The 23,055-nt window shown below is 40.7% G+C and overlaps 1 protein-coding gene across 6 annotated transcripts in view; it reads left to right on the top strand.

Annotated features, from left to right (window-relative positions):
• UQCC (ubiquinol-cytochrome c reductase complex chaperone) overlaps window positions 1-23,055 on the top strand; it is a 110,959-nt gene that overhangs the window by 23,810 nt on the left and 64,094 nt on the right. For 4 of the 6 annotated variants that reach the window (XM_009233528.3, XM_054541459.1, XM_054541456.1 and 1 more), the window contains 4 exons: window positions 5,359-5,454; window positions 7,459-7,566; window positions 15,209-15,281; window positions 22,538-22,595. In XM_009233528.3, coding sequence (XP_009231803.1) covers window positions 5,359-5,454; window positions 7,459-7,566; window positions 15,209-15,281; window positions 22,538-22,595 — 335 coding nt within the window. 6 annotated transcript variants of the gene reach the window in all.

The raw sequence follows: 23,055 nt of genomic DNA, 5'->3' as shown, positions 1-23,055 counted from the left end.
TGGCTCACTGCAACCTCCACCTCCTGGGTTCAAGCGATTCTCCTGCCTCAGCCTCCTGAATAGCTTGGATTACAGGTGCGAGCTACCACGCCCAGCTAATTTTTGTATTTTTAGTAGAGATGGGGTTTCACCGTGTTGGCCAGGATGGTCTTCATCTCCTGACCTTGTGATCCATGAGCCTTGGTCTCCCAAAGTGCTGGGATTACAGGTGTGAGCCACTGCACCCGGCTTATAATTTATTTTCCAATTAGTTATTTTGTTGATTAGATTGCCCCAGCTTGGGCTATTGGGAACACCTTTCTACATGCCCCGCATCATTTTTTGAACACTCTCTTAATTGCTGGCACCACAAGATGTTTCAGGTTCATGCTGTATTTTCTTTGCCCTGGCCCTAGATTCAAACATTTCTCCAAGGAGTCCTGATTTTTTTTTTTTGTTTTTAGATGGAGTCTCGCTCTGTTGCCCAGGTGGGAGTGTAGTGGTGTGATCTTGGCTTACTGCAACCTCCACCTCCCGGGTTCAAGTGACTGTCCTGCCTCAGCCTCCCGAGTAGCTGGGGACTACAGGCGCACATACCACGCCCAGCTAATTTTTATATTTTTTAGTAGAGAAGGGGTTTCACCATGTTGGCCAGGTTAGCCTTGAACTCCTGACCTCAGGTGATCCTCCTGCCTCAGCCTCCCAAAGTATTGGGATTACAGGCATGAGCCACTGTACCCAGCCCTGATTCCTTCTATTGGAGAGCAGTATTTAGAAATCAAGATCTGGGTATTAAGTGTGCATGAGCCTGTGTTGTTGAACTCTACTCAGACTTTTGAAGGCAGCTTGATATAGGGGGCAGAACATAGCTTTGAGTATATATTCTAGTCTTTAATGAACTTTACTTCTTTGAGCCTTTGTGTTCTAATTTCTAAAATAGGAAAAAATAGGCCGGGCACAGTGGCTCATGCCTGTAATCTCAGCACTTTTGGAGGCCAAGGTGGGAGGATTGTTTGAGGCCAAGAATTTGAGACCAGCCTGAGTAACATAGCAAGACCCTGTCTCTATAAAAAATCCAGAATAGCTGGATATCTGTGTTCCCAGGTACTCAGGAGGCTGAGGCAGGAAGATCCCTTGAGTCTGGGGGGTCAAGGTTGCAGTGACCCATGACCACACCACTGTACTCCAGCCTGGGTGACAGAGCAAGACCCTATCTCCAAAAAAAAAAATAGGAGGGCAGGTGTGGTAGTTCATGCCTGTAATACCAGCACTTTGGGAGGCTAAGGTGGGCTGATCCCTTGAGGTCAGGAGTTTGAGAGCAGCCTGGCCAACATGGTCAAACCCTGTCTCTACTAAAAAAAATACAAAAATTAGCTGGCGTGGATGGCACACGTCTGTAATCCCAGCTATTTGGGAGGCTGAGGCAGGAGAGTTGCTTGAACCCAGGAGATGGAAGTTGTAGTGAGCCGAGATCATGCCACTGCATTCCAGCCTGGGCAACAGCGAGACTCCGACTCAAAAAAGAAATAGGAAAATATACTTTATAATATTGTTGTGAGATAACATAAGTAAAACACCAAGCATGTAGGTAGGTACTAGGCATACAGGAGGTCTTCAGTAAGTTGCAATTGCTATTTTTGTTGCTATTTATGTTCCTGTTACTTGGGAAAGTTTTCTCCTCACTGTATGAAATGAAACTGAAAAAAAAAAAAAAAGTTGTCCTAAAATTACCTTTACCAAATTGCAACCTCTCCCTTGGTCTTAGTTTCCTCATCTGTGAAGTGAAAAGGTTGGACCAGAATATCTCTGAGATTTCTTCCAGCTCAAGTGTTGTTATTCTGAGTTACTCTTTAGTTCTTCAGTTGCCTTTTCTCCAAGCTAAACAGCCTAAATTCCTTTTGACCTTTCCACTAGGACCTTTTATTTATCCCTTTGATTATTCCTGTGGTTCTTTTTTTGGATGTTCTCCAAAGTTGTCCTCTTTGAAAAAAAAAAAAAATTCACCTAATTTTTATTGAGTAATGACTTCATGCCCAGAATGGTGTTGAGCATTGGGACAGAAAATGAAAGACGTATAAGATGGGCTGTGCCTGGAGCTTATAGTTGCTAAAAGGAGCAGACACACACACCCGTGGTATTCAAGAATTGCTTGAGTTTGTCCCAGCACCCCCTTTCTACTTCTCTGCCTCTGTCATTCTTGTTTTTTTATTTTTTATTTTTATTTTTTGAGACAGAGCCTTGCTCTTGTCACCCAGGCTGGAGTGCAGTGGCATGATCTTGGCTCACTGTAACCTCCGCCTTCTGGGTTCAAACGATTCTCCTGCCTCAGCCTCCTGAGTAGCTGGGATTACAGGCACATGCCACTATGCCTGGCTAATTTTTGTTTTTTTTGGAGGGGGGTAGAGATGGTGGTTTGCCATGTTGCCCAGGCTGGTCTCTAGCTCCTGGACTCAGGCAACCCTCCCGCCTCGGCCTCCCAAAGTGTTGGGATTACAGGCGTCAGCCACCATGCCCAGCCTATTGATATTTTTCAATCTAAGCAAAGGAAAAATTGAGATCTTTAAGGGTCGAGTGAATTTTTTGCGGGAAGTGCAAGGACAAGAGTGGGTAGTACAAAAAAGTAAATGTGTGTGTTTATAAGTGTGTAGGAGAAACTAGATGTTGTCTTGATACTAGATACATAGGTACTTTAGTAGTTCAATATAGTGTGAAATGTTAGCTAATGGTAGCTAATGGTAGGATAGAAATACAGTAGATGGTAGGACAGCCACAGAAGGAATCCACTGGTTACTCCTGGAGCTGTGAGGAAAAAGAAGGATCTAATAGAACCTAATAGAAGAGGACCCAGCCCAAAGCACAGCTTGTGGAAACTGCTGTTGGCTGTTCTTTGAACCAGTTTAAGTGCTTTGTGTTTTAGGTGGACCATTGCATTGATGTATGTGATGTAATGGGGAGGTGTTCTGTGTTTAGTCTGTGTTTTACAAAGCCTGCTTGATACTTATGAATTAAAGCCTAAGTGTCCTTGGGACTGACCAGAAGAATCCTAACTAATCTTTTAATATCCTCGTTTGGAAAGAAAAGTAAATAGTAACATTCCACAATTAGAAATTCTATTTTTTCTTCGTTAGGGTTAAAGGAAAAAAATCATTTTCATTCCATGTGTTCCATTTCTTCTTGGAATAAACCAGAATTGAAGAGTCAGTCCTCTTCCTGCTCCCTCTCACCCCTTTTTATTGTAAAGGTAATACAGCATTAGTGAGAGTTTGGAAACTAGATTTTTTTTTTTTTTCCAGAATTATTTTGGCTATAGATTCTTAAATTTATCCATAATTCTAACTTAACAAAATAACTCTTTGGTTTCTTGTGTGTTCTTTCTAAACTTGCCCATATGCAGTCTATGCAGTCATGTTTTACCTATAATTTTATACGTATTATAAGCATTTAGCATTTTTCATGTTGTTAACAATAATAATAATCTCTAAGTAAACTGTGCACTCTGATGATGATGTGTCAGTGTAGGTTCGTTCTTTGTATCAAATGCACCACTCTGGTGTGGGATGTTGATGGCGGGGGAGGCTGTGCCTGTGGGGGAAGGGGTATGTGGGAACTCTGCCCTTTCCAGGAAGTTTTGCTATGAGCCTAAAACTGCTGTAAAAAAAAGAAAAAAAAAAAAAGTCTATTAAAAAAAAAAAGTCTCAGCCAGGCACCCGAGCTCATGCCTGTAGCCCCATTTTGGGAATTCATTTTGGGAGTTCAAGGCATTTTGGGAGTTCAAGGCAGGAAGATCACTCACTTGAGCCCAGGAGTTTGAGGCCAGCCTGGGCAACATAGGGAGACCCCGTCTCTACAAAAATACAAAAATCAGCAGGGTGTGATGACAGATGCCTGTAGTCCCAGCAACTCAGGAGGTTGAGGCAGGAGAATTGCTTGAGCCGGGAGGTGGAGGTTGCAGTGAGCTGAGATTGCGCCACTGCACTCCAGCCTGGGCAATAGAGCCAGACCTTGTCTCAAAAAACAAAAACAAAACAACAACAACAAAAACAAAACAAAAAACCCTCAATGGATACCTGAGTTTCCACTGCGTGACTGAACTTTAATTAACCATCTACTTAATGGACTTTCCTCCCAGTTTTCATTCTGTATAGTATCTGGCACACAATAACGGCTATTTTATTGCCAAATTGCTTTTAAATGCAATGTGAACATAAAAAAGGTGGCGATTGTGATCCAAACAATAGTGTCGGTGATGATAGTGATGATGGAAACTTCTGCTATTTATTGAGTGCCTATTTTGTGAAAGGCACTTTATATATCTTATCTTCTTTCATCCTTACTGCAACTGAGGTTCAGTAAGTTTTCCATGGCTACTGAGCTTGTTGTAGGTGATAGAAGCAGGTTTTAAACCTAAAAGGGGCTGGTGTCTTTATTTTTTTTCCCCATATACTTCATTGCTGCCCATATTTAAATAGATACTTACTACAGTTCTGTTTTCTAGAATTGACTTAGATGTAGTTCCAGGTTTCCAGGGCTGAATTCTTTTTTTTTTTTTTTTTTTTGAGACCGATTCTTGCTGTGTTGCCCAGGCTGGAGTGCAGTGGCATGATATTGGTTCACTGCAACCTCCGCCTCCTGGGTTCAAGCTATTCTCCTGCCTCAGCCTCCTGAGTAACTGGGATTACGGGCACGTGCCACCACACCTGGCTAATTTTTTGTATTTTTAGTAGAGATGGGGTTTCACCATATTGGCCAGGCTCTCAAACTCCTGACCTCAAGTGATCCACCCACCTCGGCCTCCCAAAGTGCTGGGATTACAGGTGTGAGCCACGCCACCTGGCCTTTGAATTCACTCTCTTTTTTTTTTTTTTACAGACAGGGTCTTGCTCTTGCTGTGTCGCCCAGGTTGAAGTACAGTGGTGTGATCATAGCTCCCTGCAGCCTCGATCTCCTGGGCTCAAGTGATCCTCCCACCTCAGCCTCCCAAGCAGCTAGGACTGTAGGCATGCACCACCACACCCAGCCAATTAAAAAAAATTTGTAGAAATAGAGTCTTGCTATGTTCCCCAGGCTGAGTCTTAAACCTCTGGCTTCAAGCAATCCTCTCACCTTGACCTCCCCAAGTGTTGGAATTACAGGTGTGAGCTATTGTGCCTGGCCCAAATTGTTTTATTTCTTCAGGTATTCAACAGATATTTCTTGGGCATCTACCATGTACTAGACACCCTTCTAGGTGCTGATCTTGGGTCTTCTTGGTGAGCTGATCACTGGGAAGTGGGCTAAGTAAGGTTGGAAAGATCCTATAGTCTTTACTTTGAAACAGCTCTGTTCAGATTAACCCCGTAAGTGCTCGGTGTTGCATAGATCTGTGTTTTTGTTCTTCAGTGGCCCCAGATGAGCCAGTCCCGAACATGTGGTGGATCAGAACAGATTCCTGGAATAGACATACAGCTGAATAGGAAGTATCACACCACACGTAAGGTGAGAATTATCAGTGCATTCTATGTTTATAGAGTGCTTTCACACAGGTGTTCTTTGGATCTCAACAAAATTGTTAGCTAGGTGGGTTTCAGCGAATGCAGAAGGTGAGGCTCAGGGGGTAAAGTGACTTGCCCAAGGTCACAAGGATGGTAAGTAAGTGCCAGACAAAATGAATTTTTTTTTTTCAGGGACAAGGTCTTGCTCTGTCACCCAGGCTAGAGTAGAGTGGTGCCTTCATAGCTCACTGTAGTCTCGAACTCCCAAGCTCAAGCTATCCTCCTGCCTCAGCCTTCTGAATAGCTGAGACTTACAGTCATGCACCACCGTGTACTGCCAATTTTTAAATTTTTGTAGAGACCAGGGTCTCGTTTTGTTGCCTAGGTTGGTCTCAAACTCCTGGCTTCAAGCAGTCCTCCTGCCTCAGCCTCCCTAAGTGCTGGGATTGTTTTTAAAATTTTTTTAACAGATGAGGTCTTGCTCTGTTACCCTGGTGGAGTGCAGTGGCATGATCATGGCTCACTACTGCCTTGAACTCCTGGGCTTAGGTGATCCTCCCACCTCGGCCTCCCAAAGTACTGGGATTACTGAGATTATAGGTGTGAGCCACCATGCCAGCCTGAATATTTGGACCTAAGCCTTCTGAGGCTATGTCCTGTGTTTCTTCCATTGTCGTATCTGGAAAACACTTAAGAGGAAAACGTATGAATTTTTTACATGTTAAAAATAAAGTGATATTTAACTTTTGGATAATTTTTTATTGGTTAGATAGCTTGCCTTTGCTTGGAGGGGGTTAACATTAGAACAGACTTTCCTTGCAGGTTATTTGCAAACTACAAGACTCATATTTTCTGTAGTCATTAATAAAATCTGTGATACCTTTACTAAAAAATGCAAGAGTTTAAAAACATTCAGTGCTTGATTGCAGTTTTGAATGACTTTTGACTGCTTTCAGGCAGTATTTTTTTTTCCTTTTCCTATTACATCAATAAGTATAGAATGTTTTACTTCTCAGAATTGTTCTTGGGAGATGTGGGTCAAGATTTCCTTTTAAAAGTCCTCTTTTTGATAGAACTTTTATTCTAGTACCCTACATCTGTCATCTGCTAGATATGGGTTAATAGACATACAGGTAGGCATGTCTTGCTTTGAAATCTGGAGGGCATCTATTAGGTACAGTTCCAAATGTGTTTTCACTGAAAGATAAGATGCTTAAAAAAATGAAAATTAGGCCAGGCGCGGTGGCTCACGCCTGTAATCCCGCACTTTGGGAGGCTGAGGCGGGCAGATCACGAGGTCAGGAGATGTAGACCATCCTGGCTAACACGGTGAAACTCTGTCTCTATTAAAAATACAAAAAAATTAGCCGGGCATGGTGGCAGGCGCCTGTAGTCCCAGCTACTCGGGAGGCTGAGGCAGGAGAATGGCGGGAACCCGGGAGGCGGAGCTTGCAGTGAGCCGAGATCTCGCCACTGCACTCCAGCCTGGGCGACAGAGCAAGACTCCGTCTCAAAAAAAAAAAAAAAAAAAAAAAAAAGAAAATTAAAAATTGTAGGTGAAAACAAAAATCTAAGCAATAAAAATGCCATCAGCCCAAGCATGGTGGCTCACACCTGTAATCCCAGCATTTGGAGAGGCTGAAGCAGGAAGATTGCTTGAGGCCAGGAGTTTGAGACCAGTCTTGGCAATAGGCTATGGACCCCCCAGTCCAGAGAACAACAGGCCGCGGACCCCACCTCCACAGAAAATTTTAAAAATTGACTTGGCGTGGTGGTGTGCACCTGTAATCCCAGCTACTTGGGGGGCTGAGGCAGGAGGATCACTTGAGCCCAGAAGTTTGAGGCTACAGTGAGCTATGATTGTGCCACTTCAGTTTAGCCTGGGTGAGGGGAGGAGACCCTGACTGTATTAAAAAAAAAAAAATGCTCTCACACCTGATGAGGAACAAAGCATTCTATTAAAAATTTTTTGCAACTAATTTTAGTTTTTTTCTTTTTGGTTAATCAGCTTTCTACTACCAAAGATTCCCCACAGCCTGTTGAGGAGAAGGTTGGTGCTTTCACGAAGATAATAGAAGCCATGGGATTCACGGGACCTTTGAAATACAGTAAATGGGTAAAGTCTTCTAAGTTCTTCTCATTTTTCCTTTTGGGCATTGTGCTTTCTGCTCCTAATAGATTTTTTAAAGCTTCTTCTTTGCTTTCATGGAATTCATACATTATTTTGGATGTGAGGACGATCTGGCTGTGACATCTGTCACCCCATTGATCACCAGGGTTGATTCGGCTGATCTGGCTAGGTAGGCAGGTGTCCCCTTCCTCCCTGACCACTCTATGTGCGACCTTTTTGAAGCTGTGTTCTTGGTTGAAGAGGATGACCTTCTGCAATAGAGGAGGATCATTCTTTGATCAAGGGTATATGAGTAGCTGCACTCCCCTGCCAGAACCTCCAAGTAAGCTCTCAAGGTCCGTACATTATTCTGAGAACTTCTTCAAAATATCTCTGCCCATGTGCCACAACCCCTTGCTGCTTCCAGTCAGATCTATACAACATGTGGGGCTGAACTAGTCCTTCCACCTGATTCCTTAGAAGCATCTCATAGTAGCAGGCATGGCAACAAGACTGGGCTTTCCAGGCCGTTGCTGCATGGTATGCCATATAGATGACTTCTGGGGGTCAGATGGGCCAAATGTTCTGATGGGCAACATTCTTAAGGAAGCATTACTTTCTGGTGGATGCATATTTTATAAGGGATTTTCATTACAATTTTACTAATCATCTTTTTTTTTTATTAACTAATTAAGCCCATGATCTATTGTAATTCTTATTGTGGAGGGATATTTGTTAGCCATGTCACTCCCAGTCAACTCTTGGCCTAGCACATTATCTGTTATAATAGTAGTGGCTATAAATGAATGAATGTCCTCTCTGCCTCAGATGCATACTGCCCCTGGGCTTTTATAATAATATCTCTAACCAATTATAGAAATAAAACATCAGCGATTCAGTTCTTCTCAGCCCACTTATCTCCTAGAACAGGTTGAGCATCCCAAATTGGAAAATTGGAAATTCAAAATCTAAAACGTTTGGAGTTTTTAGACATGATGCCCCAGGGAAATGCTCATTGGAGCATTTTGGATTTTTGGATTTGGGATGCTCAGCTGGTAAGTATAATGCAAAGAATCCAAAATCTCCCCAAATCCAAAATTCAAAACACTGCTGTTTCTACACATTTCAGATAAGGAATACTCAACCTGTAATACCATTTCTCTCTTTCACTATGGCAGAAGTGCCTTTTAATGTCTTTCAGGGTTGCTGGAATATTGGGTAAGCCTAATCAGACATAAGTCAAAGCAAGCCCACTCAAAGCAGTAGGGAAGATTTTTCTAGAACATATGAAAGCTTTACTGAGAACAACCAAGTAATGCCAGTTACACCATTTTAACAAGTTGGATTCAAATTAGAATTTCAATTTTATTATAGACTTCTACTTGTGGTTTCTTCTTATGGTGTCTGGTTCTCTTTCTAACAATTCTCACTACAGCAAATACGAGCTTCTCTCTTTAACTACTCTTTTACCTGAATTCTGAAAAGTGAACAGTAATTCCACAAGCATTTTGTTTTTAAGGGGCTTTGAAAAAATATAGAAAGAACACAAATACTGATAATGATGTTCTTGAGTCCCTAAGGTTATGAAGTATCTTCTTAATTGCCAATGAAATATTAGTTATGTTCTTTAAAGTTGTATTTTTTAATATCTTAATTTTTGACACTTGATAATTGTTGATATACTTGGTAATGTTTTTAACCAGAATCTTTTCCCCTATTAAAAAAATGTTATGCTTATGGCATTTGGATTTTCAAACTCAAAGTATATGTTTCGTTTGAAAATTAGAAATTAAGAGGGAAGTCAAAACAAAAAAAAGAAAAGAAACATTTACAGTTTTATTCATTTCTTGGTGATTGGGTTCCACTTGGTTGCTACCATATGTTTTGTCTAGGCTGTTTTTTAATGACTCTAGAGAGAAAATTGGCTATCATTTGGAGGATTACTAAATCATCAGGAAAATTCCTTCATTCTTTTAGCCTAAGTTAGCCTCTGATTTTTCTTGGTTCCCTTGTGACATGAACTGAATCCCTAACGTTTACATTTTAGAACTCTTGTGATGTGATGGTGTGTACTTTCTATAACCTTCATTTTATTTTATTTTATTTTAATTTTATTTTTTTTGAGACAGAGTCTCACTCTGTCACCCAGGCTGGAGTACAGTAGCATGATCTCAGCCTACTGTAACCTCCGCCTCCCAGGTTCAAGCGATTTTCCTGCCTCAGCCTCCTAAGTAGCTGGGACTACAGGCGCATGCCACCACACCTGGCTGACTTTTGTATTTTTAGTAGAGATGGGGTTTCACCATGTTGGGCCAGCCTGGTCTCGAACTCCTGACCTCAAGTGATTCCGCCTGCCTTGGCCTCCCAAAGTGCTGGGATTATAGGAATGAGCCACTGCGCCCAGCCTATAACCTTCATTTTAAAATTTGTTATATCACAATATCAAAGTATGACATTCTAGTGTAATTGAGATGTGAAAATGTATGTGTAACTTTTCATTTTGAAAAACAGAACTGTTTTCAGCAATGTTGACTCAAATCAATGCACTTGTATTGGATTGCACTGGCAAAATTATTTGTTTTGTGTTTTCACATGTATTTGATTAGGGAGTAAAATACCTGCATGTCTGTCCACATCAGCAGTATCAGCTATCTTTTCTCTATCTTTTTCTTTAATGTTTTCATGTGTTATTCCCATGTTCTATAATCATGTTTAGGATCTTAAATGTAGCTTTCTCTTACCTATTTGAGTATCTTGGAATCATCATTTTTAAAAATTATCTTTATATGCAGTATCAGGTGAGATAAGGACAATATTTACCCAACTCAGCCACATGTCATAGAATAGGTTTCCATATGAGCATTAAGCCAGAAAGTTATTCCTATTCTGAAGGACACTGACAAACTGGAATGTATTCAGAGGTAGGCAGTGAGCCTTATGAAAGTTTCAGAAACTGTTAAGAATGGTTGAAGGAAATAGGGATGCTTAGCCTGGAAAAGAGAAGACAGGATGATTCTTCTCAGGTATTTGAGGGGCAAATGTGAAAAAAAGGTATTCCAGTGGGCAGAATAATGTTCAATGAATGTTACGTGAAGCAGATTTTAACTTTAGCAAAATAAGAATCTAACAAGAATTGTCCTCCGGTGGGACAGGTAGCCTTACAAGGTCATTGGTCTTGTTTGAACAGAGGCCCAGATGGTTGACTGTGAATCAAGAATGCTGTAGAAGGATTTCCAGTAGACAATAGAAGGTTCAAATTATTTAAAAGACCCTTCTAACTCTTTTTCATTTTTTTTTGAGTTGGAGTCTCGCTCTATCGCCCAGGCTGGAGTGCAGTGGCACGATCTCGGCTCACTGCAACCTCTGTCTCCCGAGTTCAAGCAATTCTCCTGCCTCAGCCTCCCGAGTAGCTGGGATTACAGGTGCCTGCCACCACGCCCAGCTAATTTTTGTATTTTTAGTAGAGATGGGGTTTCATCATACTGGCCAGCCTGGTCTCTTGGCCAGGCTGGTCTCAGAACTCCTGACCTCGTGATCCGCCCGCCTTAGCCTCTCAAAGTGCTGGGATTACAGGCGTGAGCCGCCTTGCCAGGCCCTTTCAAACTCTTACATAGCTGTTAATGCAAGCCTTTTACTAGATTTGTTTTGCATCCTGTAGGATGTTAAAAAATGCATTAGTTCGTGGGAGAGCAGATTTTCATTTCCTAAAGCTGTTCAAGGGGCCTCTCTTTTACTCAAGTAAAAGATGACTGATGAAGTCTTCTAAACTTAAAATGAAATAAATATGAAGTCATCCAAGGACCAGAACAACTTGTATTGACTGGTTGAAAATTCAGTCCCCCTACCTCCTTAACTCAGATCAGTGCATGATTCTTGAAGAAGTTCTTTCCTCAAGTTGTTATTTCCAGTCTCTGTGTGATAGTCTTTAGAGACTTGCTTTAGAGATTTGTCCAGGAAAATGGCTCACCCAAGTATAAAGGCTTGCTTGGCCTTGCAGCAGGAAAAGTGAAGAACTATGAAACGCTCCTGATTGCCATAGCATGAGCACTGAAAACATACTCTGGCCAATGTGGTGAAGTCTTCATTGTTTGTGATGAATGCTTTTTCACAAACGTGTTGTTGGGGAAGCTTCCTTCTCAAGGAAAGACGGGCCTTGGGCCTTGAAGGCAAGTCTCCAGGCAAGGTGATTAATTATGAACCCAGGACTTTATATATAGGAATCTGAAGGAGATTACAAGGTTAAAAAAATATCAAGAAATAGATGATTAGAAATTTTAGTTAAAGTTACATACTTGTCTATAGCTGAACTGGGCCGTAAGCTCCATGAGAGCAGGGATTTTTGTCTGTTTCGTCCACTGCTCTATTCTCATCATCCAGATCAGTGCCAGGCACTGAGTTATGTACTCAGTAAATTACTGCATGAAGTGAGGAGCTAGGGCAGATGTCCTGAACTCCCTGTCTTAAGGATAGGAGTAGGCCTGTCAAGGCCAAATTATTAGGATCATGATATTATTAGATTATCATTAGTTTGGTAATGGCACAGACCAGTGCTTCCCAAGATGTGTTCTGTGGTCAGATACTTCCTAGAACTGCAAGTGTTAACAAAATTAAACAGGCTTTTTTTTGTCTGTTGATATGGTGAAACTGATTGATTTGTCAGTGTTGAATTATCTTTGCATTCCTGGGATAAATTTCACTTGATTATGCTATATTATCCTTTTAAAAATATTGATGGATTTAATTTTAAAATATTTTCTTAAGGAATTTTGCATCTATGATCTGTGTTCATGAAGGCTATTGTTCTGTAGTTTTGTTTTCTCCTAATGACTTTGGTTTTGATATCAGGATAAGGTTGGCCTTATTGAATGAGCTGGGAAATATCCTTTCTTCTTGTTTTCTGGCAGAGTTTGTGTAGATTTTGTAACATTTCTTTTTTTCCTTTTTCTTTTTCTTTTTTTTTGCTTTGTTTTGTTTTGAGATGGAGTCTCACTCTGTCACCAGGCTGGAGTGCAGTGGCGCACTCGACTCACTGCAACCTCTGCCTCCTGGGTTCAAGCGATTCTCCTGCCTCGGCCTGGGACTACAGGCGTGCACCACCACGCCCAGCTAATTTTTGTATATTTAGTAGAGATGGAGTTTCACCATGTTGGCCAGGATGGTCTCAATCTCTTGACCTCGTGATCCGCCCACCTCAGCCTCCCAAAGTGCTGGGATTACAGGCGTGAGCCACCGTGCCCGGCTGATTTCATAACATTTCTTTAGATGGTCAGTACAGTTCTCTAGTGATGCTATCTGGGTCTGCAGTTTGCATTGTGGGAAGGTTTTTAACCACAAATCCAATTTCTTTAATAGATACAAGACTGTTCATGTTATTTATTTTAGTGAGCTTTGATAGTTTGTATCTTTCAAGGAATTTGTCCATTTCATCTAAGTAATCACATTCATTGGAGTAAAGTTGTTCATAGAATTCCCTTATTATCCTTTTAATGTCTTTAGGATATGTAGTGATGTCTGCTCTCTGATTCCTGATACTGAAAATTTGTATCTTATATGTTTTGGGCTTTTCTTTTTCCTTGATCAGTTTTATAGGTTATTGATTTTTTTTTTTTTTTTTGAGGCGGAGTCTTGCTCTGTCACCCAGGCTGGAGTGCAGTGGCACAATCTTGGCTCACTGCATCCTCTCCCTCCCAGGTTCAAGCGATTCTCCTATCTCAGCCTCCCGAGTAACTGGGATTACAGGCGCCTGCCACCATGCCTGGCTAATTTTTGTATTTTTAGTAGAGACGGAGTTTCACCATGTTGGCTAGGCTGGTCTCGAAATCCTGACCTCAGTTGATCCTCCTGCCTTGGCCTCCCAAAGTGCTGGGATTAGTGAGCCAGGTGGGTGAGCCACCACGTCCAACCTAATTTTATTGATATTTTTAAAGAAACAGCTTTGGCCTCAATTTTCCTTTTTTTTTTTTTTTTTTTTTTCAGGCAGGGTCCGGCTCTGTCACCCAGGCTGGAGTGCAGTGGCGTGATCTCAGCTTGCTGCAACCTCCACCTTCCAGGCTCAGCCTCCTGAGTAGCTGGGACTATAGGCACACACCACCATGGCCAGCTAATTTTTGTATTTTTGGTAGAGATGGAAACGTTTTGCCATGTTTCCCAGGTTGGTCTCCAACTCCTGGGCTCAGTTGATCTGCCTGTCTCGGCCTCCCAAAGTGCTGGGATTACAGGCATGAGCTACCATGCCTGGCCTGGCTTGGATTTTCTATATTTTATTTTTCTGTTTCAGTTTTGTTGATTTCTGCTCTTTACTGTATCATTCTTTCTACTTGCTTTTAGGTTTAATTTGCTTTTCTTTTCTAGCGTTTCACCATGGGTTTTGTTTAAATGTGGGCTTCTAATGCTGATTTACTCCCCAGATAGGGATATCTGATTTTTATTTGTCTATTTCTATATGTCCTATTTTCCCCTGTATTAACTTTAGACTGGAAGCTCTTAAAAACATGACAGATCTCAAGTTAGCAAATAAAATATCTTAATTACAATCAGAGATGTAATCATTCCTTAATTTGTTATGCGTATTTCTACCCATCAGAGACACTTGCTTTAACTCTAGAGAATATAGAAAAATATGAACATTATATAGTTTTGGGTATAGTATGTTCTTGGTGACTTTAAACCTTAATATCGTAGCTCCACTAAATTATAGATTGGTTTTTCTTCAGTTGCTATGTCATTCTCAGCCTGTACACATTTGTTTTTAGTCTATGCATATTTGAGTTTATAACTTTCCCTGTTGTTTTAAGAAAAAATAAGCTTCTAGAAGCCTTGTTGAAGTGCTCATTTATTTAGTTATATCCTTAATGAAATGTTTTGAAAGTCCTTAAAATACCTGTTCCTAGAGTGCTGAGTTGGTCTTCAGACCTATAAGTCAACTCTTAAATAATTTATTTTTAGATTTATTTTTATTAAGGCATAATTTATATACAGTGTAATATAAAAATCTTAAGTATACAGCTCAGTGAATAAAACCACCACTCATATCAAAAGCCTAAGAGAATTCCTAGTGCTTTGGGAATAGTAAAAGTTTGATTCTTATATTGTATTTTACACTCATTAGAAATCCTTATTTACAGACACAGTGTTAATCAGCAAACTATAAAACTAAAGATCTGGAAAAAAGATACCTCTTACTCCATCCCCCAGAGATTTATAGAATAGATAGTAGTGCCTCTGAGGAAAGATTAAAGGCTTGAGGGTTTTTGTGTATTTCTTTGATTTTGGCCAGAAGAATGTGTACTTTTTTACTATAAAGGATTTCAGATTCTAAAGAGTTAATGTGGATAATGCTGAACAGTGATTTAGAGGCACAAATGTGGTGAAGTAGGTTGGAATTAAATGAGAGATTTCATTTAAATATTGGAAAAGCCTTTCTGAGGTTTTCATGCTAAAATCCTAAAATATGAAAATTGTGTGAAGTCTGTATGAATGGCTAAGCTCTAAGAAAACAAAAAAAATTTATATTGGTTTAAATTACCTAGAGAGAGGTTTGGACCCTTCCTTCTAGTTGAAGAAATATAAGATTCGGTGACCCATGTCTAATGGAAATAGAACATCCACTTGGTCATGTCTTGAGTTTGGTTTTATTCTTTTTGTCTAGAAGATTAAGATTGCGGCCCTGCGCATGTATACTAGCTGTGTGGAGAAAACTGACTTCGAGGAATTCTTTCTAAGTAAGTTATTGTTTGATAGTACTGAAAAGGAGACCAAATCTACATTTCATTTTTATGGTTGTGTTTTAATAGGATAGGTTTTTTTAGTCCCTAGTGAAATAGTTTTTCCTGCACAAAACATATAATCCAAACTGTCTATTTTTCTCTTTAAAACACTTCTTGTATATATTTCTTTAGAGACAGGGTCTTGCTGTGTTGCCCAGACTGGCCTAAAACTCCTGGGTTCAAGCAGTCCTACCACCTCAGCCTCCTGAATAGTAGCTGGGACTAAAAGCACATGGCACTGTACCCAGCTGCTTTTCTTTTTTAATAGAGTAAACAGCAAAAGGATCCTATAAATAAAACATTTTGCTTATTTTGAAAAAACAAACAAACAAACTGTACTTTGACATTATCTCCCTTGTCCACACATGCATCTTTTTATATAAGAGTATTCATAGTAAACATATTCTGTTTTACAGTCTGGATTTTTTTTTTTTTGAGATGGAGTCTTGCTCTATTAGCCCAGGCTGGAGTGCAGTGGTGCGATCTTGGCTCAGCGTAACCTCCACCTCCCAGGTTCAAGCAATTTCCCTGCCTCGGCCTCCCGAATAGCTGGGATTACAGGCATGTGCCACCATACCCAGCTAATTTTTGTATTTTTAGTTGACATGGGGTTTCACCATGTTGGCTAGGCTGGTCTCAAACTCCTGACCTCACGTGATTCACCCTCCTTGGCCTCCCAAAGTGCTGGGATTACAGGCGTGAGCCACTGTGCCTGGCCCATTCTGGATGTTTTACTTAGCATTTTGACATGGACGTTTGGCCAGCTATTCCTCTTTTGTTTTTAATTTTTAATTGTTTTAATTAATCCTGGATTAATTATGATTTTTCTCATGTTAAAAGACTATTGGGTCAAAAGGCATATATAATTTTATTATGCGTACCTCATTGATAAATTGCTTTCCAAAAGGGTTTTGCTGGTTTAGACTATCAGAAGCAGTTGATTGTTACCACAGTATTAATTTTGATGCTGTAAACAGTTATATTATTAACAAAGTTAATTAAAGCAGGTACTTGTAATTGGGAGAGATTAAATCATTTCCAGTTCCACAGATTTTGGAAGGAAATGTATGCTGTGTACTTCTGTGGTAATAGTCACATCCTCAAAGCAGCATACACCTAAATGTATACATTTGAGATTTTTCTCTAGCAGCAAATATTTGTATATAATTGTGTTCACAACAATGAAGAAAGCTGGGTGCAGTTTTGGTTATTTAATAACTATTTTTTTGTTGCATCGTGTTTTTTGAGACTTGTTTTGAGTCTTGCTCTATTGCCCAGATTGGAGTGGAGTGGCGCCATCTTGGCTCGCTGCTACCTCCACCTCCCAGTTTCAAGTGATGCTTGTGCCTCAGCCTCCTGAGTAGCTGGGACTACAGGTGTGTGCCACCATACCCAGCTAATTTTTGTATTTTTTTTTTAGTAGAGACAGGGTTTGGCTATGTTGGCCAGGCTGGTCTCAAACTCTTGGCCTCACGTGATCCACCTGCCTTGGTCTCCCAACCCAAAGTTCTGGATTACAGGCGTGAGCCATGGGACCTGGCCTATTTTGGTTTTTAAAAACCAAATAAATACAAATCAATTTGTTTATTTTACTGTCTCAGCAGATTGACACCAAAAACTGAAATACCATACTGAATTATAATTCCAATTTAGTGTCCACCTTTCATTTCTTCTTTATTCATAACCTGGAAAGAATATTTTCCTGCTTCTTTGTTAGTCTAGGATAAATTAGTCCAAAAGGAAAAAATATTTTTTCTCTATCTAATGAAGCTATTAATATTAGAAACTGCTTTTTTTCTTTTTCTTTTTTTTTAAGAGACGATCTTGCTCTGTCACCTAGGCTGGAGTCAGTGGCTCTAGCCCTTTTACTGCATCCTTTTACTCCTGGGCTCAAGCAACCCTCCCACCTCAGCCTCCTGAGTCGCTGGGACTACAAAGACATGCCATTATGCCTGGGTAATTTTTTTATTTTTATTTTTTGTAGAGACAGGGTCTCACTATGTTGCCCAGGCTGGTCTCAAACTCCTGGTCTTAGGCCTTAAGTGATCCTGCCTCAGCTTCCCGAAGTGCACGGATTACAAGCATAAGCCACCATGCCCAGCCTGTTCTGTTTTTTTTTTTCTTTAAGTGCCTTCTTGAATCCATGTGTGAAGTATTTTTCATCAGGTCTTTTTAAAACCTCATCCTCAGGCTGGGCGCGGTGGCTCACGCCTGTAATCCCAGCACTTTGGGAGTCTGAGGCAGGTGGATCACTTGAGGCCAGGAGTTCGAGACCAGCCAGGCCAACATGGTGAAACCCCCCCCCTCTACTAAAAATACAAAAAAATTAGCTGGGCATGGTGGTGGGCGCCTCTAATCCCAGCTACTCGGGAGGCCAAGGCAGGAGAATCACTTGAACCTGGGAGGCAGAGGTTGCGGTGAGTCGAGATCACACCACTGCACTCCAGCCTGGGCGACAGAGCAAGACTCCATCTCAAAAAAAAAAAAAACAACCCTCATCCTCAGATATCTATTTAATGTCTATTTTATATTTGATTAAATAAATAACTCAGACATTTCTTAGAATTATTTTGAAAGGATGTTTACTAGATATCTTTGTCTTGGCCAGCTGTTCATTATTGAAGGTTCTTCAGTTAATATTGTAGTATTGAATAATAAGACTTTTTACGTATTTAACATATCATGTTTCAATTCATAGCCTGTTGTAAACTACTTATAAAACTTAAGAAAAGTTTATAAATAACTGTTTTATACTATTAGCTCACATAGTATGGTTTTACATTTGTCTCATTTAGGAGTTACAAAATATTGTGGGCTAGGAAGTGCTTGTATTACTGTTTTCATTTTGTTTTATTTTGTTTTCAGAAACAGTTGAGGCTCAAAGGGGTTAAGTGACTCACCCAGGGTTGCCTAGCCAAGCCTTGAACCTGTGTTATCTGGTTTAAAATCCAGGGATTTCTCCACTATAACATATTGTCTGTGAATGAGTGTAATTGCAAATTAGAAAATATAATTTATTTTAATATTTTTTGTATTTTGTTATATTTAAATGCAAACTACCTCTGTGAGATTTTCTATTAGTATTGGAAACTGATGTTTATACTAACTATAGTGTGAATCTATTGGTGAGCTTTGTCCTAGCTTAGTCTTTGAAGTAGTTACCTAGGGAGAAAGTAAATTTTTTAGTAACACTACTCTTCAGGTTTTCTGAGACTCAATTTGAGAATTTCCTTTTGAGACCTATAGCATGTTCATTTTTATTATGTTCTATTGTGGCCCATCTTTGTCATTTGTGGGTAGATTAAGTTTTCATATCAAACCAAAGTGCTTCCAAACGGTGGCTAGTGAATAGAAAGAGAACAAATCTGGAATATACCATCTGGAGGCAGAAGATTACAAATATCTTTCAAATAATTACACTAACTTTCCTGTGGCTTGGATTCTAAAGAGTAGGCCAGACAGGTTTGAAATAAGAGAAAGGGGCTGGGTGCAGTGGCTCACACCTGTAATCCCAGCAGTTTGGGAAGCCAAGGCAGGAGGATCCCTTGAGCTGAGGAGTTCAAGACCAGCCTGGGCAGAAAAAAAAAAAGAAACGAAACAAGAGAAAGCAGTATATATATATTGCTTCCCAAGATTGTACTTTTTAAAGTGGTCATTGCTCACTTGGACTTGTGGTATTTTAGGGCTTAACTTTTGGAGTCCTGAGAATTCAGCAGCCCGCTGTTTCTTAGATATTTTGAGGATGTCTTTTGTCTGAGCATGTTGCACTGATGAGTACACTGCGGTTTGCTGACTCGTCTTTTAGAGATGTTCTGCTGTGAAGAGCACTTTGGATTAGAGGTGGTCAATCAGTAGAGCTCCTATTTAATTCCACAGTGTTGTCTGCAGACTGCTTTGTCTTTAACCCTTAAGAGACTGGAGGCCTTGGAGAGGAGGCTCCTTAATGAATACATTCTGAGTCTGTGGTTGAGGTTTATCACTGATACAATCTGAAATAATTAGTGAGGTTTTTCAAAGATAATTTCAATTCTACTATTTAAATAATTCGCTGAAAACCAACAATAGTGAATATTTATTGAGTATCTACTAACTTAATACTAACCATTTTGCTAAACATTTTATAGGCCTTATCTCATTCTCACAAAAATCTTACAAGGTCAGTTATCTTGTTTTTCTCATTTTTACAGAGAAGAAAATTGAGTAATTTTACCCAGTGTCACATAGTGAGTGAGAGGTAGAGTCAAAGAATTGAATCAGGCAGTCTGACCCCACATTAAATGTACAACTGTGTTATGCTGCCTCCCCATAACAGTAATGAACTATTTAATTGTATCCAACTTGATGTCAAGAAAGAAAGTGCCTAGCTTCAGAAACTAAAGCACTGAATGTGCATTGGAGCAGGCGTGTGATCATGGCAAAATACTACAGCAGGTTTTAACTTTGAAGTGTTTAAATGCATTTCATTGAACTAAAGAATCTGCTGTATTTTTGCGTAGTTCACAGTCAACAGTCAATGATGTTACTTTTTAGGGCTTTACCCTGTGGGTTTCTGTTCTGACACCAGTGTGTATAGGGATTCAATCATATGCCAGCACTTTTCCCACCCTCAGCCCTGAGGTGACCCCAGAAGGGGAAATTGTGACCCAAGTCCAGCTGCTGGCGTGTCTGTCTGTCTGTGCTTTCCAGCCCAAGAACCGATTCCCTCTCTGAGAAAATTGGAAAGGTTCCTGAGGCTGCTGAGAAGCTTTGATGTAGAGGTAGCAATTGAACAGATTGTCCTTTAGAAGCAGCCAAATTTCATTTTCCAGATTGAAAGACAGACTTCCAAGAAAATTTTTCTTTTTAATGTTTTGTTCTAGCATCCAAAAAAGACCCAACTTCAGATCCGGGCTTGAGAGTTTCTCAGGGCTATTCTCGTCTAGGTGGAGGGTGGTTGGCCCATTTTCAGATGGCATGTGTCTTAATAGCTGTATGGCTGGCCAGGCCAGCCTTCAGCTCCCTCCTGCTGGGCTCTGAGAGGAAGTTGACTTGACAGCTGCTAGGCACCTCCCAGTAAGCTCACCAAAGTATTTTGGTATCACTTTGTGACAGACTTGGATTCAAACTGCAGCCCTGCCACTAGCTTGTTAATATTGTGGCTGCCCACAAGTTACTTGATTTGAGTCTGTTTCCTCATCTCTAAAATGAGGATTATAATGCTTCCCTCCAGGGTTAAAGTGAGGATTGAGTGAGATAATGTATTGACATGGCTTGCAGTAGATCTGGTATGCAGATGGGCCCTTAGTGAGTTTGTTTCTGATAGTGGTATTAGAGAGGCTGTTATAGCAGGATTAAGAACACAGTGTTTGGAATCAAGTAGATCTGAATTTGATCTCAGGTGTCTCTTTTCATAGCTGTATGACCTTGAACAGCAATTGTCTTGGTCTCTCTGAGTCAGTTTTCTTACCTGTCAGTTTGGGATAATATCAATGCCTACCCGAGGGTTATTGGGAGGATTCATTGAGCTCATGGATGTAAAGAACCCAGTAGAACATCTGGCACATAGAAAGCCCGCAGTGAATTACAGCTCTTTATTATTGGTGCTGTTAGTGTACCTCATGGGGGTCCGGGCCCATGTTTTATCTCCTAGTGACCCCTCTTTGTTATCATTTAGTACATCATGTACCTTGATGGTTGCTGAAAAGCAGAGGATAGCGCTTCTTTTTTGAGTCATTGCCCCAAAGGACAGATTCTACCATAAGGGCCCAAATTTCCCACTTATTCTCTTTTTGCATCTTCCTCTTGCTCTGGCTTTTCTCCCTGTTATGTAATAAGGAGGGCACATTCAGTGGGAGACCCCTCATCCAGCAGGAGGCTTTTCTTAGCTGAGTGAGAATTGAGAGGCTTTGGTGTCTGAGCACAGAACTAATTTGTGGGATCTGAAACCAAGGAGAAGCCCTTCCCAGTTTTGTCATTTCTGGGGGGTGATGAACAGCCTTTCAGTAGGTACAATATGCTTTCTTATTCAGCTGCAGCTCCCTAGAGCCCTGATTTTTTTCGCCTGATCTTTTTCTTTTTTCTTTTTTTTTTGAGACAGGGTCTTGCTCTGTCACTCAGGCGCGAGTACAGTGATATGATCTTGGCTCACTGTAACCTCCACCTCCCTGGCTCAAGTGATCCTCCCACCTCAGCCTCCCAAGTAGCTGGAACTATAGGTGCATGCCACCATGCCCAGCTAATGTTTGTATTTTTTTGTAGAGACGGGGTCTCACTATGTTTCCCAGGCTGGTCTCAAACTCCTGGGCTCAAGCAGTCCACCCGCCTCAGCCTCCCTAAGTGCTGGGATTACAGGTGTGAGCCACTGCACCCACTCCTGGTCATTTCTTTTGGGCAAATCATTTAGCACACCCATACGCATAGCACATTGGGTACCTTACAGAAAGAAGACAGGAAAAGGATACTAGAAAGACTTAAGCTTCTCAGTGGAGCCCAACTGAAAAAAGTGAGGGAGTGTTTGCCTAGCTTTTCAGAATTCAAGCCCATGGAGGGAAAATACTGTAGAATCACACGGAAGCTGGAAGGAACCATAGAAATCATCTAGGCCACATTCTGCAAAGTGAGAAAACCAAGACTCAAAGGGGAGAAGTGATTTGTCCAAGGCCACATAACAAGCTGGTAACAGGGCTGGAACTAGAAGGCTGGTGGTCTGACTAAATTCAATGGGTTTTTGTTTTTTTTTCTTTTTTTTTTTTTTAGACAGAGTCTCACTCTATTGCCCAGGCTGGAGTGCAGTGGCACGATCTTGGCTCACTGCAATCTCTGCCTCCCAGGTTCAAGTAATTCTCCTGCCACAGCCTCTTCAGTAGCTGGGATTACAGGCGTCCACCACCACGCCTGGTTAATTTTTGTATTTTTAGTAGAGACGGGGTTTTACCATGTTGGCCAGGCTGGTCTTGATCTCCTGACCTCAGGTGATCCACCCACCTCGGCCTCCCAAGGTGCTGGGATTACAGGCATGAGCCACCGCATCCATCCATGTTTTTTCTTTTACTCCTGGCGCGCTATGATTCAAAGTTCTTTTATCCTGTGGTCTCTCCCTATTGTTCTACTGGACTTTTCTGCAATAGCATAATCAGAGAGCACCGTAAGTGCCGTGCCTGCCAATATTTAAAATATGGTCAATATGCTTCCTTTAAACCCTCACATACTTATACCTTATTGTTATTTTCTAGGGTGTCAGATGCCTGATACATTCAATTCATGGTTTCTTATAACCCTACTCCACGTCTGGTAAGTGAGCAATTTAAATGAAGTCACCAAATGTATTTTTTTAAACACTGCTGACTTGTAAGGTATAGCCTTCAGCAGCGCTAATTATATGAAATGGCAGTTGTTCAGGTGTTAAAAACTGTTCCTTTCATTTTAATAACTGGTGTCTTGAAGCACATTTTTATTAAAGGTCAAAGCATAGGCCCAGAAGGAAACTAATGTTTGTAGGATTTTTTCAAAGAACACCTAACCCAGTGAACAATGCTATCAGTATCTCTTAACAGACTCTATGAGCTTGGATGGAAAGTTTTCTCTCCCTTGGCTGTTTTAGGAAAGTTCACATTTACGTAAAAGTGGTTTGAATTGTGAGAATCCGTGGTCATTTTCATTGCTGGTCATCAGAAACCTATAACAAATTATAGCACTGACATTTACGCCTGTACCTCTAAAATGTGCATACAAGTTAGCTTCATGCCAGGTT

The sequence above is a fragment of the Pongo abelii genome, chromosome 21, assembly GCF_028885655.2.
Source record: "Pongo abelii isolate AG06213 chromosome 21, NHGRI_mPonAbe1-v2.0_pri, whole genome shotgun sequence".
Classification (NCBI taxonomy): Eukaryota; Metazoa; Chordata; class Mammalia; order Primates; family Hominidae; genus Pongo; species Pongo abelii.
Note: the sequence above shows the minus strand (reverse complement) of the source record. Positions and strands in the feature narration are given on the sequence as shown.